The sequence below is a fragment of the Colobus angolensis genome, unplaced genomic scaffold (genome assembly GCF_000951035.1).
Source record: "Colobus angolensis palliatus isolate OR3802 unplaced genomic scaffold, Cang.pa_1.0 Scaffold115, whole genome shotgun sequence".
Taxonomy (NCBI): Eukaryota; Metazoa; Chordata; class Mammalia; order Primates; family Cercopithecidae; genus Colobus; species Colobus angolensis.
Genome location: NW_012112586.1, coordinates 3,690,625 through 3,705,276, shown reverse-complemented (window position 1 = coordinate 3,705,276; position 14,652 = coordinate 3,690,625). Strand labels below are relative to the sequence as shown.

The 14,652-nt window shown below is 41.3% G+C and overlaps 1 protein-coding gene across 1 annotated transcript in view; it reads right to left on the bottom strand.

Moving 5' to 3' along the window:
- The window catches only part of TMEM132D (transmembrane protein 132D), an 838,093-nt gene that overhangs the window by 630,819 nt on the left and 192,622 nt on the right, over positions 1-14,652 (bottom strand). The window contains exon 2 of the mRNA XM_011961236.1: positions 1,045-1,933. Within this exon, the coding sequence (XP_011816626.1) occupies positions 1,045-1,933 (889 nt within the window). The remainder of the gene's footprint in view (positions 1-1,044; positions 1,934-14,652) is intronic.

Below are 14,652 nucleotides of genomic sequence, written 5' to 3'. Positions count from 1 at the left end.
AGGAGAAGAGGAGTGGGAAGGGGGGAGGAGAGAGGGAGAAAGAGGGAGAAAGAATAGAACAGAAAAAAGAATAGAAGAAAAGCTAGAAAAGGCAACCGTAACTCCCATATGAAGGGGATAGACAGCTGGTCATTATTGGATGAACTCTGTAAGCCCACATATGAAATATATCTTACATACAGTTGCGCTAATTTCGGAAGTCATAACACACATTTTATTACATCGCACATCAGGTCAAATTGTTGAGTTATACAGCAGTGCTAGGACATTTTTAATAACCCAGTAACACTTCTACTAAACAGCTGTTATAATCAAACTTGCCTGTGTTGAAAATAAAACTAAAACTATATAATGAAAATACAATCAAGCCTAGGCAAGTAGCTTCTCTCACACATTATATTCCAAAGTAAAAAGCAGCCCATATTTATTCTAAAGTACACAGAGCTTATTTTCAATGTCTTGTCTTTGGTATATTCTTATATAAGAAACTCAACAAATTCTACTGTATATTCTTCACACATTATGCTCATTTATTTTTTTGAACACTAAGTTCTATTTCCAGGGAGACACAAAATGATAACTTTGAGGTTGGTACCATATTATACTTAGAACTTACAGATCTGGAATAGATTTTGAGTTGGCAAAACCCTGTTCCCTGTCCTTTCTGACAACTGTTGCCATTTCATTTGCAGTCTCATTTCAGCTGGGAGGCATTTAACTCTCCAATTTTGAAAAGCCTTCTTGGATAACTTTAGCATTCCCCAAACTTGCTGATAATACCCTAAGCTAAGGCAAAAGGCATACCATCAGCATCTCCCTGACTGCCCTATCAATGGCCTGGAACATCTATTCAGACGAATATTCTCACAACCACATTGCCAACCCGTAAAGATCAGACTGGTCTCTGCAGTGCAGATGGAGTTTGTAAAAACGGGAAGGCCGGCTCCACTTTGGTGAGTGATAACACAACTCTTCCGGCCAAATAGCTTCTGGAAAACACCTGATCGACGGGCGGGTACAGACAGACATTGGGAAACGACTTACCTCAGCGTGAAGCGATCTTCAGTGGAATTTCTGGAGATGGAAACAGGGAAAGTCAGCACGTCTCCTTTCCTCACGGTCTTTGGTATGTAGTGGATGGCCACGCTGTTGTCCAGGCGCAGTTCTCTCAGGGCAGGTTTCCTGTGTGTCTGGTAAAGGAAGATGCTCCCGATCCTCTGCAAGGGGGGCCCGGACTCATCCATGTCACTGTGGCCTGTCCGGATCCCATTGCTTTTCCTCGCATCCTCCCTGACGCAGTCCCCCCTCTCACCCCCTGGGTGCACGGTGTAGTAGAGCTCCACGGGGGTCCCCTCCGGCTGGTCCACCGACTTCTTCCTCCCGGCAACCACCGTGGGGGGGCTGAACCAGCTGGCCAGGAGCTCCAGCTCGGCCACACACAGCCCCAGGTCCCCCCTCAGCCGGCAGCTGCCCCGCACCTCTCTGGTCTCTCGGAAAGCGAAGACCCTCAGGCAGGGCAGCTTCTCCCCGGCGCTGCGGTCGTCCCAGTCTCTGCCCACGATGTGGAACAGAACCTGCACTTGGGGCCGGCTCAGGTAGACTTTGTCCCGCAGGATGTGGGCTTTGAGTTTCCAGTTCAGAGAAAATTTGTTGGTGAATCCAAACGGGTTGGAAGGTAGCATTAAATCCTGGGGCACCACTTGGTCGATGGAGAAAGGCCCGTAGCTGGCATTGAGAACAGGCAGCCTCTTGGATTTGTAAATCAGAAACGACTCCACCCGGGACTGCAGGCTGGAGTTCCTCATGATATCCTGGTTGGCCTCCTTCAGGAAGAAGGAGACGTCAGCGTTGTTGATGTGGTAGGTCACGGGGAGGTAGGTGGGCAGCAAGGAAAACCTCTGGATGCTCTCAAGGATCCCTCGACCTTCCGTCACTGTGGGGAGGGAATCGCAGTGCAGGTGTTAGTAATGCTAGGTCCTGTTACTGGTATTCAGGTGTTAGTAATGCTAGGTCCTGTTACCGGTATTCAGGTGTTAGTAATGCTAGGTCCTGTTACCGGTATTCAGGTGTTAGTAATGCTAGGTCCTGTTACCGGTATTTCAGACATCTGCGTGGCCCCTTCATCACAGAGGACCCTGTCTTCATGCCAATTATGCAATTGCTTACCCAAACCTCTTAATCCAATGTACTCGCTTCATATTATTTGTTTCAGAAGAAATAAATGCCACCAACCTAAGTAGAAAACCAGTATCATTTAACCTACAAAAAAGTTGAGCATGCAAATAAATATAATTCAAATGAAGTTTTAAAATTTCAACTCGTGGTAATGGTGTTTTTATGGGGTTATGGTAAAGACTTGCTTTTTTTTTTTTGGATAAAAGGAGAAATGAGCAAGTGTTAGAAAGCTGTCACAAACAAGCTAGCATCAACAGAGAGGCACCATCCCATTGAATCAACACAGACTGAGATGGGTAAAAACAGGAACGACTTTCTCAACACATGGATCAATGCTATGTCCACATTTCACCTAATACAGATTCTTTGTGTGTGTGTGTGTGTGTGTGTGTGTGTGTTCCACCCATACACACATGCTGCATTTAAGGAAATGTCCAATGGGAAATGGTAACAGACTTGAGGCAAAAATAGATGCAGATGCACAATCATAAATCACACAATGTACAGCTGCCCCCGCTTGGAGTTAAGGGGAGAGATGCAGAGAAAAGACCTTGGAAGGATATTTTGGGAGGGGCCCTCCAGAAATAGATGAGATGATGTGACCACAACACCAATGTGCCAGGGCCAGGTGTACAAAGCACATGCTCCAAGTCATCTGTGAAACACTGGACCCTAGAACCTAAGAAGCAAGGGCAGCACCTCGCTTCCATCCCAGCCACATCCTGTGGACACTAGGCGGTCAACAACAAACAAAAACCATTGTTCATTTTTCCGCACTGAACGTATCTCTCCCTCAGGGGGAGAAAAATCCAAAATGTTATTTTTATAGGTGGTCTTACATGCTGTAAGAAAAATGCAGGCAGAGCAATTGCATAATCCAAAGAACCAATTTAAGGAGTTTTAGAAATGGAAACTATTGGCTCCGGGAATGCTGACTTTCTAGGCAAAGCTCCACAAGTTACGCTGAAGCCCTTCTCGTCAGTCACCATGTAATTATCTTTGATGACTCAGACACTCATGGCGTCACCTTTCTCAAAGGCCCACGCAAACACACATTTGGAAGCATGATGCCTACCCGAGTCAGGACCCCTCTTCGGCAGTCGTCTGCCAGCAGCTGAGAGAGCCAAGAGCTCGGAGGCAGGGGTCCTGCTTCTGGCTTTGCAAGACCATGAGCAGGTCACTGACCCTCCTTGCTTCCCGTGGACCCATTGGTAGCACGAGGGGGCTGACTGGAGCACTGTAGCCTCAGCCCAGCTGTGATACCGCAGGGTGTCAGCTGCATCTAATTTAACTTCTAGACAAGAAGTTCAACAGATGTATTCAACTTGAGTTTACAGAAGGCCCTGGATGAAAAAATCTCTCCAATCAACGGCATTACCAAACTCACAGCAGGCTGAGCTTCCATTTAAACAATTAAGGCTTGTCTTGGGCTGAACCATTTGAGACTGCTTATAAGTAAGCAGTCTGCACCCACCCAAAGGACAATTTCCTAGGGTTCAATGTCATAAATATGGATTTTTGTTTTTAAAAATCAAAATATCATAGATATAAAAAGGGACTTCATGCCTTAAAAAGATTACATGTTTTAACTTTATGGAAATAACTCCTGATTTATATTATCTCTAAACTTGTATTTTCACATGTGAGTTATAGTAAAAACAAAGAAGAGGCAGAGGATTTTTCATCCCCTCTCTCGGTACCCTCTCCCCATTTGCCTAGCCACATTTCTGTGACCTCTCTGGCTGCATTATCAAAGTCACCTTGCTAGGATCCTTTCCTTGACTGTATGATTCTGGGTTATGTTCTCCATCTGGGTTTTTCTGCAGCATCCCCAACTTCCTGCATCAAAACACGTTCTGCTTTGCTGTAATTCTCTATGCACTCCAGCGTGGGATAAGGCAGGGAGCAGAAATGATAGAGGGCTTTTTTCTCCACTGTATTCACAGTCTTTAAGAGAGTGCCTGGTAAATATCAGGTACTCAGTAAATATTTGATAAACACGTGAATGAATGAATCAACAACGGTATTATGCTTTTTATGTTACAAAGAGCAGATTCTGTTTTTACGCTAGGATGTTATTCACTGTCCTCTTTGCTTCCATCCCTGTAATCAGAATCCTGGATCCTTTTATCCCATTAAGAATTCCATGTAATCCTGGTGATATGCGACTAAGGAAGATGGGCCTCTCCGTGTAATGAGACTCCTATAAGACCTACATCAATGATACAGCTTGCCCTATTGTTAAAAACACATCTTGGCACCACTTAGAACAAGTACCTTGAGCTGCCTCGGCACTCTGTTGCCATTCGTGCTAGAAACAGCCAAAGCCAGACAACCAAATTACAGACGGTTACACATTAATGCCAGATACCAAGGTTCCGTGAACTTCCCTGTTGAACATCTGACCCTGACTACTTGAGGCCAGAAAACTTAATTGCGCAGCTAATTACACATTCCAAGGGCAACGACGTTGGGTCCTCTGATTTTATTCAGGAAAGCAATAAGGCAATCAGGGGTCACTGCGAACGTCATTTGAAGGGAAGTAACTTCTTAGCTTTATTCCACAAATGGTCTATTAGTCATTTTGCCTGGTATCTGACCTAAATGTTTATTGCTTACAATTGCTCCATATCAACCTCAAGCTAGTGTTGGCTCCTTTCTTTTTTTTAATAATACTACAAAAATAATGCCAATTATATTCCACGATGCACAGAATGCATCATAAAACTCATTATCCTCTCATCCCTACAGGAGTGGTTACTACCACTAAAGGACACCATTTATATTTAACATAAACATTAGCAAAGTGTTAAATAACAAACAAGCCATACACAGTAAATGTCAGTTAATCATTTGCTAAGGACAAAAATTACTCTTTGATTGGGTGCCATGGCTGTAATTCTTACTTGAGGGAGAGTGGCATGTTCACATCTTGAAGCAACTCAGTGGTCTGGGAGAGATTTTGTATTAATTTTAACATTTTTGAAAGGATCGTTTTTTTCCCTGAATAATACTTTTTAAAAAAATATGGGAGGAAGGCAATGTGAGCACAAGACTCTCAATTTTCCCCTATGTGGACTCAAAAGCAATAACTAATAGAATATGGTAATAGGCAAAAAAAAAAAATCTACATTCATGCTGAAAATTAGGTACAACCTGCATGCCATAGACTGCAAGAATTACTGGGAGTCACAAGGGACTCAAATACCTCACATAGAAAACAGAATGATTAGGGCTGCCAGACAAAACACAAACACCTAATTATGTTTTGATTTCCAGTAAACAGAAATATTCCATAGGGCATGCTTATAATTAAAAATAAATATTTTAAAATCGTGTTTTTCTGAAATTCAGATGTGACTAGGCATCTTGTGTTTTATTTCCCAAATCTGGCAATCCTCAGCATGATATTGTCATAGAAAGAAAACAGTTGTCAACTGAGTAGATATCTGTAAGATATATGATATCTAGGCAGCTGACAAATCTACCCTGATATCTGTAAGAGCAAAGGCCATGGGCCATGTGGGTGCTCCCACACCTGACAATATTTCCAATGCTGGGAGCCAACCAGCTTTGCCATCAGCTGAATCAGAGACTCAAGCATAGGGGGGCGCTGCGCTGCACAGAAAGACCTAAAACATCAAGGCATCTTGCTGATGTTGTTCTTCCCTAACAGAGACAGTGATGGGGCAGGGGGTCTGACATAGCCACACTGTGCTCCTGGAATGAGTCCAAACCTAAAATCACCTACAGGAAACGGGTGCCCATGTGGCCCCTGCACCCAACTCACAGAAGGCACCTTGGGGCAAGGGATCTCCCCTGCTGGGCATGTCAACACCCCGGAGCATCCTCACCGTCCCCCTGGGGATGCTGGGTCAGATGGTAACATGCAACGCTAATGCAAAAAATGCCGCTCAGAGTGAAGGATATGTAAATAAACAAAAACAGAAGGAGAACAGGACCTACCAATAAAAGCTGCAGAGTAACAGAAGGAAATTCAGAAAGACATTCAAGAAGTAGAGGAATAACATACCTTTGAAGAGTATTTACCATAGAATATTGAAGTACCTTTTATACAAAATGACTTTGGAGCTCACAATCGTCAAGAAAAGCAGAGCCTTTGTTGTTTTGTAATGAAATAAGACTGAGATGGAAGAAGATCCTGCAGTATTAAAAGTAAGGAATTTAAAGTGGTTTCAGATGCAATAACACAGATTTGAAAAATGCAGAAAATTGAATTTATCATCTGAGAAGGGGAGCTTTTGAAGCTTTCCCTACAGCTAAATAGAAAAGGCAAAGGAATGGAAATGATCAGTAAGAGGCTGTAACCATGTGAGATGCATATTAGATGTTCAACATTCAGATGACGGAGCTCCTAATGAAGACACCAGGAAAATGCAAAAGCAGCAGCATTAAAAGGCAAAAAAAGAAAACATTCCTGGGTTTATACACATACACATATTCAGAGTAGATCATGATATTTCACTGATTCCAGAGAAAACCGAAAACATCACCTTTTAGGTATTTCTTAAAGATACATTCCCATCAAGGGCAAAAGGTAATTCTATAAGCATTTATTTAAAAAGTAAAATTTTAAAAACTAAAAAAAAAAAAAAATCAGATTGTCTTCATTTGCATCCACTGTACAAAATTGGATATTAAAAAATACTGATAAATATTCACAGAAATACGATGAAGAATGTTCTAACTGAACAATTATCGAATTGAACAATTATTTGCCCTGAGGATTTTTCTGGTAATTGTGAGGGCAACAGAAAGAAACAAAAATGTATACCGTATCTTCCGTTGCTGAAAAATCACTGCAGCCTATTATCTGGGACACCATAAGGTTAATCAAAGTGTAGTACTCAAGAACAGGAAAACCATGTTAAATGAGAACCAGATGAGCGCTGAAAACATTTAAATGTAGAGTGCGTTCAGATAGAGTTTTAAATGCAGGCAAAACCCCACACATTGAAAATAGTAATAAAAAATTCAGAATCCACACACTATAAACTTTAAAATGGCAATAGACGTAGGGAGCAAAAGAAAGTTAAAGTGGACCGAATTTGTATCTTCATAAGAGATATCAGTAGATATGGCTTTATTTTAGTCAGTGATAACCAAATAAAAATATGCCCAACTATACTTTTCTGATAACTTAAATTTTGGTTTTTATGCATATAGATTAGTGGGAAGAACTGAGAAGAGAGGACAGAAACAGTTTACTGAATAATCGATTGAATACACAGATAAACAAGAAAAATAGAAAACAAAATATAACAGAAGAACAAATTTATTAGTTATGATATTATATATAAGTGGCTTAGATTCTCCCATTAAAAGACTAAGACTCTCGAGCTGGCTCAAAAGTTAAAAGAAAAAAAAGTTAAGCTATAAATTGTCTCCAAGAGAACTCAAATAAGTTGACTGAGGTATTTTAAAAATAAATAAATAAATAAGTAAACAACAAAAAGAATAGGCATAGATATTCTACAGAGAAGGAAAACTGGGGTCACAACTTTAATACAAAAAAAAGTAAAATTCAAGGTAAAAATAAGTAATTGAATTAAAGGTCTTAAAAAAGACACAATTCACAGTGCATAAATATTGTAGATATTTTATGCAAGTATATACAGCCCCCAAATTAATGTAACAAAATCTCTTAAGATTACAAGTAGAAATTAATAGTAACTAAAATTTGCTTAAATGTTACATACCTCCTTTTTCAGTCTCTGACTTATGAAGTATAGGAAAGTAAAAAATGACATTAAGATATAAATAACTAATGCTATTATAATCTCAATGGAGAATACACTCACTTAAAGTGTTCATGGGACCTTCCCATAAACTAATCATATATAAGGCCACAAGGAAACAATAATAAAGAAATTACAGAAATAATTTAAATTATATTCTATGATCATATACACCAGAATATAAACTCATAACAACAGCAAAACAGAAACACTGCTATCTACTTGGGAAGAGAAACCCAACTACTTAACAGTTCTTGAATCAAAATCAAAATACAACTTACCATTATCCTATATTTACAAGCTACTGATAATGGCAATACTACACATCAAAACATATGTGAAGCAGCCAAAGATGTAGTCAAAAGCAAATTCATAATCTTCAATAGCATCATTATTAAACCGAATAAAATTGATCAATTAAACACACAAAATGAGAATCCCAAAACAAAATCTAAATGAAGATCTCTAAAGAAGCATTAATAAAAACAAAGGTAGGAAAATAACAATGCAAGACAACAAAATCGAGAATTAAATCAAAGAGGTGTTGCATTAGGAAAAATATATATATAATTATATATAATATATGTGTATAATATAATAATATAACATTGTAATATAACATATAATAGTATTATATATTATATACATATATAATACATGTACATATGTATATAATATATATTATATATCTATATATGTGATAGATTGTTAAAAATGAACAAATCATACATTTATTGTAATAGATTGTTAAAATGAACAAATCATGCATTTATATCGTCTCTCATACAAAAATTTCCATAAAACAAACAAAAAAGAAGGGAAAGAAAAAGCTTGTATAATTCTAGAAAGCAAGTAAAAGTTAAAATCCAAAGACTGGTATGAAATTCTAAAAACATACAGCAGCATAGAGGGGCTGTTTGGTAACTGCACTCTCAATTTTTCTATAGAATCTCTTATTTTTGTCTGCTTTGTCAGTTTCTGAGAAAAAGAATGTGTTGTGTCCCCAATACTTTTGGAAAAACAGTTGATTTGTATGTGTCGTCAATATGTTGGACAGTACATAAGTATCTTCACCATTATATTTTCTTGGTGTATTTGTCTCCTGTTTTTAAAAAACTTTCCTTTTGTCTTTTTAAATCCTTTTAATTTTGAATTGCATTTTTTTTTCTGAAATGAAAAGAGTTTTCCCTTCTGTTTTTCCTTTTTTCTTTTATTTCTTGTTCTTTTCTTTTTTGGCGTTTGTGACAATTTCTTACTATATTTGGTCATGTTTATTTTAACGTATTCTGTGTCACTTGTCTTTAGTGTCAGTATCTAAACAGATATTGATTGTGGGCTTTTCTTTTATTCATATGTTTAGATTTATTCATGCTATCTTATTTTACACTTTAAATTTATTACAAATTTGTGTTGTTAGTTTTTTAAAATTTCTTCTCTCTGGTTGGGTTGATTTTTACATTTTCTTTTTCTTTCTAGTGGTTGTAGATGCTGCATTAGTTATGTACTGGCAAGGAAAATATGCAATCAAATTGGCTAATAAACAAGCAGAAAATATACAAATTTGAAAAGGCTTGTAACCTAATATCCATGGAAGAATGTTCTGGAATTTCCATTCAATAAGTCCAAATAAAGAACTTTCGACCTTACTCTACTCATCTCCTTTAAAACTCATTGAAAACAACAACACCATCTTACAGGGAGAAAAGCCAATCCTCAATTAAACAGGAATGTGACCCAAAACCCCAAATCACAAAGAATATCCAACTTAATGTGACTTGGGCAGCCTTCCTCAAGAGTGGGTGAGGGGCTCCTTCCAGACCAGATGGGTCCAGACATGCTCAGAATGGCAAAGCCCAGTGGTGAGGCAGATGCCCCCACAAAAGGCTGAGGCTCGGGACCCTGCCTGGCCTCAGTGAGAGGATCAGAGGTGAGGAGAGGCAGGGACTGAGGGGAAACCGTCTGTAGCAGACAGCAGCAGAGAGATCTTCCGTGAGCCACCCCAAGTCCTGTGAGCTCCAGACCGAGAGGTATGCCACTAGGAACTTAGGTAGGCGGTGTTCAGGATCACCGGCCACATCCAAGTTCCTGCTCACCTCAGCTCACTTCCCTTCCTCCTTCCAATTTCCCTGCACCAATGACTGCCCCACCCAAAGATTAACAATAACCAGTCAGACCTACTACCTTCCACCCAACACCTAGCCCATTCTCAGCTGATGACCTGCACTTCATTCAGAAAGCAGAACCCACCAGAAAGGATCTCTTATCTTCCTTCCCCTAAATCCATGGTCTACTTACAAACTTCAAACACTCTTTGCCTCTTATGATAAAGCGTCTGTTTCCTTTAAAGACCAATGCTTAAGTTCCTACATTTGTCCCCTATTAAACTCCTGCATGTTCTGTTGCCCTGGCTGGAGCGCAGTGGCACAATTACAGCTCGCTGCAGTCTTGACCTCCTGGGTCCAAGCAGCCCTCCCAAGTCAGCCTCACACACAGCTTAGACTACAGGTGCACACCACCGGACTCAACTGATTTTTTTTTTATATAGAGAGAAAGAGTCTCCCACTGTTGCCAAGGCAGGTCTCGATCTCCTGGGTTCAAGGGATTCTCCCACATTGGCCTCCCAAAGTGCTGGAATTACACGCATGAACCACTATGCCTGACTCATCTACCATTTACACACACACACATAGATATCTCCCTATTCAAACACACACACACCTACTACACACATGTATGTATATACACACTTTTATAAAGAAACATGTATTATAGAGAGATGTGTGTATTTATGTCAGTGATGATAAATAGCTCTTTGGAAATATGTGTGTATGCACACATAGGGGGCACTCTATGGTCACTGCGCCAGTCTGAATACCTATTTGGGGGAATATCTTCCCTAAACTATCCATGTCCCAATTACTAAAACCTGGGACTATGCTATCTCCCTAGCTAAAAGGGACTTTGCAGATGTGATTAAGTTAAACATTTTGAGTTGTGGAGATTGTCCTTGGCTGTGGCCCCACCCCAAATCTCACCTTGAATTGTAGCTCCCACCGTCCCCATGTGCTGTGGGAGGGACCCGGTAGGAGGTAACTGAATCATGGGAGCAGGTCTTTCCCATGCTGTTCTCATGATAGTGAATACGTCTCACGAGATCTGATGGTTTTATACAGGGGAGTTGCCCTGCACAAGTTCTCTTCTCTTGTCTGCCACCATGTGAGACGTGACTTTCACTTTCTGCCATGACTGTGAGGCCTCCCCAGCCACCTGGTACTGTGAGTCCATTAAACCTCTTTTTTTTTTTTTTTCTTAAAAAATTACTGGTCAGGCGCTGTCGCTCACGCCTGTAATCCTAGCATTTTGGGAGGCTGAAATGGGTGGATCACAAGGTCAGGAGATCAAGACCATCCTGGCTAACATGGTGAAACCTCATTTGTACTAAAAATACAAAAAATTAGCTGGGCGTGGTGGTGGGTGCCTATAGTCCCAGCTACTTGGGAGGCTGAGGCAGGAGGATGGTGTGAACCTCGGAGGCAGAGCTTGAGGTGAGCCGAGATTGTGCCACTGCATTCCAGCCTGGGCGACAGAGCAAAACTCCATCTCTAAATAAATAAATAAATAAATAAACCAGTCTTGGGTATGTCTTTAACAGCAGTGTGAGAATGGACAAATATGCCTGGATTACCTGAGTAAGCCAGATATAATCACACGGTCCTTATGCAAAGGTGTCAATGTCAGAGAGGTGAGGTGATGATGCTGCCTGTTGGTTTTGAGGATGGAGGAAGGGGCCATTAGCCAAGGAATATAGGCATCCTCTAGAAACCACAGAAGGCAGGGAAACTGTTCCCCTGAAGCCTCTGGAAGGAATGCCACCCTGAGGCTCAACTTTAAGCTCCTAGCCTCATTCAATTTCTGTTTTAATAATCAGAAGCGTCATTTCTGATGTCTTATTTTATGTTCTTCCTTTTGCAGATAAAGAAACTGAACGTCAAAGGGATTAACAACCCTTTGACCTCAACCAAGTTTGTGCAATTAGTAAGTGCCCGTGCTGGGACTGGACTGTGGATCTAAGCCTCTAGAGTGCAAGAGCTGGTACACACAGATGCATACAAGCTGACTCTGTGAATCTCCTTTCAGCTCCACGTTCAGTGACTTCAGGTGGGCAGCTCTACATCAGCCATGGAGGGAGTATTTACACCATGGAAAATGGCAAACCCCACATATCCCATGTGGCTCTTCCTACCTCCTCCTGGAGCCTACTGTTAAACATTTACCCTGTTAGTCTGCTGCCTGGGTTTGTATTCACCTCATTCCACTGTGATCCCGTCACCTTTTTCATTATTGTGAAACTTTTCTTGGCTCTCCAATGATTCCCATGTAATAGTCTGTTTTCCGGCTCAGCATTCAAAACCTTCCCCTATTTACACTTGTCCTTCCTTTCCTCAGGACCTGGCTGATTCGCCGCACTTCACCTAATGCTCTACCAGTTTGCGCTGCTGGCCATTCACCAAATATAGCTTCTCCTTTCCCTCGGTGATATTGCTGCTCTCCAAGTTGCAAGGCCCTCTCCTCTAAATCAAATCTCCAGCAGATAGACTACTGTCTGTTCTGGGACATTGCATATTATGACCTCTCCCTCTAAAGGTCCTCCCCATTCACCCTGGACTAATGGGATCTCTATGCCTATGCAAAATTGTGATTCTGTTTTTCTTTTTGGGTGTGTAGCAAACTATGCTTTGTAGTGGAGTTAAGTGAGTTCATTTTATTTTCTCGACCAAAGTACTTATTTAATGATTACACTTCTATTCCAGACACTGTTCTGTATGCTCTACGATGATGAACAAACTGAACCCTCTTAGCAGCCCCATGTGCTAGGCGCTATTATCCTCATTTCACAATGACAAAACTGAGACTCAGAGAGGCTAAGTGACTTGCCTAAAGTCACACAGGTGCTAGGTGGCAGAGGCAGGATTCAAACCTGACACTCTGGCTCCGTGACCGGTGAGCAACACGTCCTTTCAATGAGTGATTTCTGGATCCAGTCCTGTGCTGTTCTCCTTTCCACTTCAAATCATGTCCTTCTCAATATGTGGTGTAAGTACCGACAGCACTGTGCTAACAATTCCCAGGGATCCCCAGAAAAACATATACAGATGCACCTCAATTCATGATGAGGTTGCCTCCCAATCAGCCCACCACAAATAGAAAATCTCAGAAGTCAAAAGTGCATTTCATACACCTAGCTTACAAACATCATAACTCAGCCCAGCCTACCTTCAGTGTGCTCGGAACACTCACATGAGCCTGCAGGTGGGCAAAATCTCCTGGCAGCACAGGACATGGCAGAGGATTAGTTGTTCGATCTCGTGATCTCATGGCTGGGTGGCCGCTGCCCAGCAGCACGAGAGGGTACCCTTGGACAACTTGTGAGCCCGTGAAAAGATCAAAATTCGAAGCATGGTTTCCACTGAATGCGTACTGCTTTTGCATATCATAAAGTTAAAATCATTAAGTTGAACCATCGTAAGTCAGGGACTGTCTATATATCGTTAAATTGTGATTGTCCATGCCTCTCTCAATGAATTTAGAAAAAATTGTAATTCACACATCAAGCCCAAAATTCACGGGTATCATTGTTTAGCTTGAGGCTAAAGGTGGTACTCTGGTCATCTGTCTACACTGGCTGCGTGAGTTACAGGTGGAAGGTTTGAAAGAGACGTGGCTGCTACAAAAGTTGTGAAGATGGTGCGTGTGATGACAGAGCTGGACATTTTTAGGGGTTTATCTCATATTCATGAATGGAGAAAATTTTAGCCCCAGACAAATGCACAAGTTATTTTGTGGAGATCCGCATCTACCAGAGAATGCTCCTAGAGGACTTTCCCTTCGCTGGGGGTACTGGAGCAGCTCCCATGGAGGCCAGACACAATGATGTGACACACACTGTCCTCACTTCGCTTCTGAAACACTTAAATGTGTTGTTTTAGAGATTTTGGCAGGGAGTTTGTCTTCATTTCTCTCTCTGGTACATTTTCATACTTTGAATGATACAGGACAGAGGTATTTTATCACATCTCCTAAAAAAGTATGCGATGGCTAGGAGCATAGCCAGGGGTCAAGGCAGCGTCCCTCTGCGGAGGTGTCCACGGGAGAAGCCCTCGAGCATACAGAATAATTTCTTATGGGTCCGTATTTGGAGACCATGAAGGTATCTCTAAAGCAAGATACATTTCTATCTTTATCGATTCATGGTGTCATTCCCAACACAGATGTCTGTGCCAGATGCAGTGCTGGGTGCAGGGGAAATGGAATTCAACAGGAAGAGCCTGACCACTATCCTCACGAGGCTGGCATTGGAGTGAGGGGGACCGATTAAATATCAAGAAAGAAAGAAACACCTGTCATATAATTTCATAAAACCGTAAGTATGAAATAAAACAGGGCCAGGTGTGGTGGCTCATGCCTGTAATCTCAGCACTTTGGGGAAAGTGCAGGCAGATCACTTGAGATCTGGAGATTGAGACCATCCTGGCCAACATGTTGAAACCCTGTCTCTACTAAAAACACAAAGATTAGCTGGGCGTGGTGGCATGCACCTGTAATCCCAGCTAGTCAGGAGGCTGAGATGGGAGAATCGCTTGAACCCAGGAGGCAGAGGTTGCAGTGAGCTGAGATAGCACCAGTGCACTCCAGCCTAGATGACAGAGCAAGACTCCGT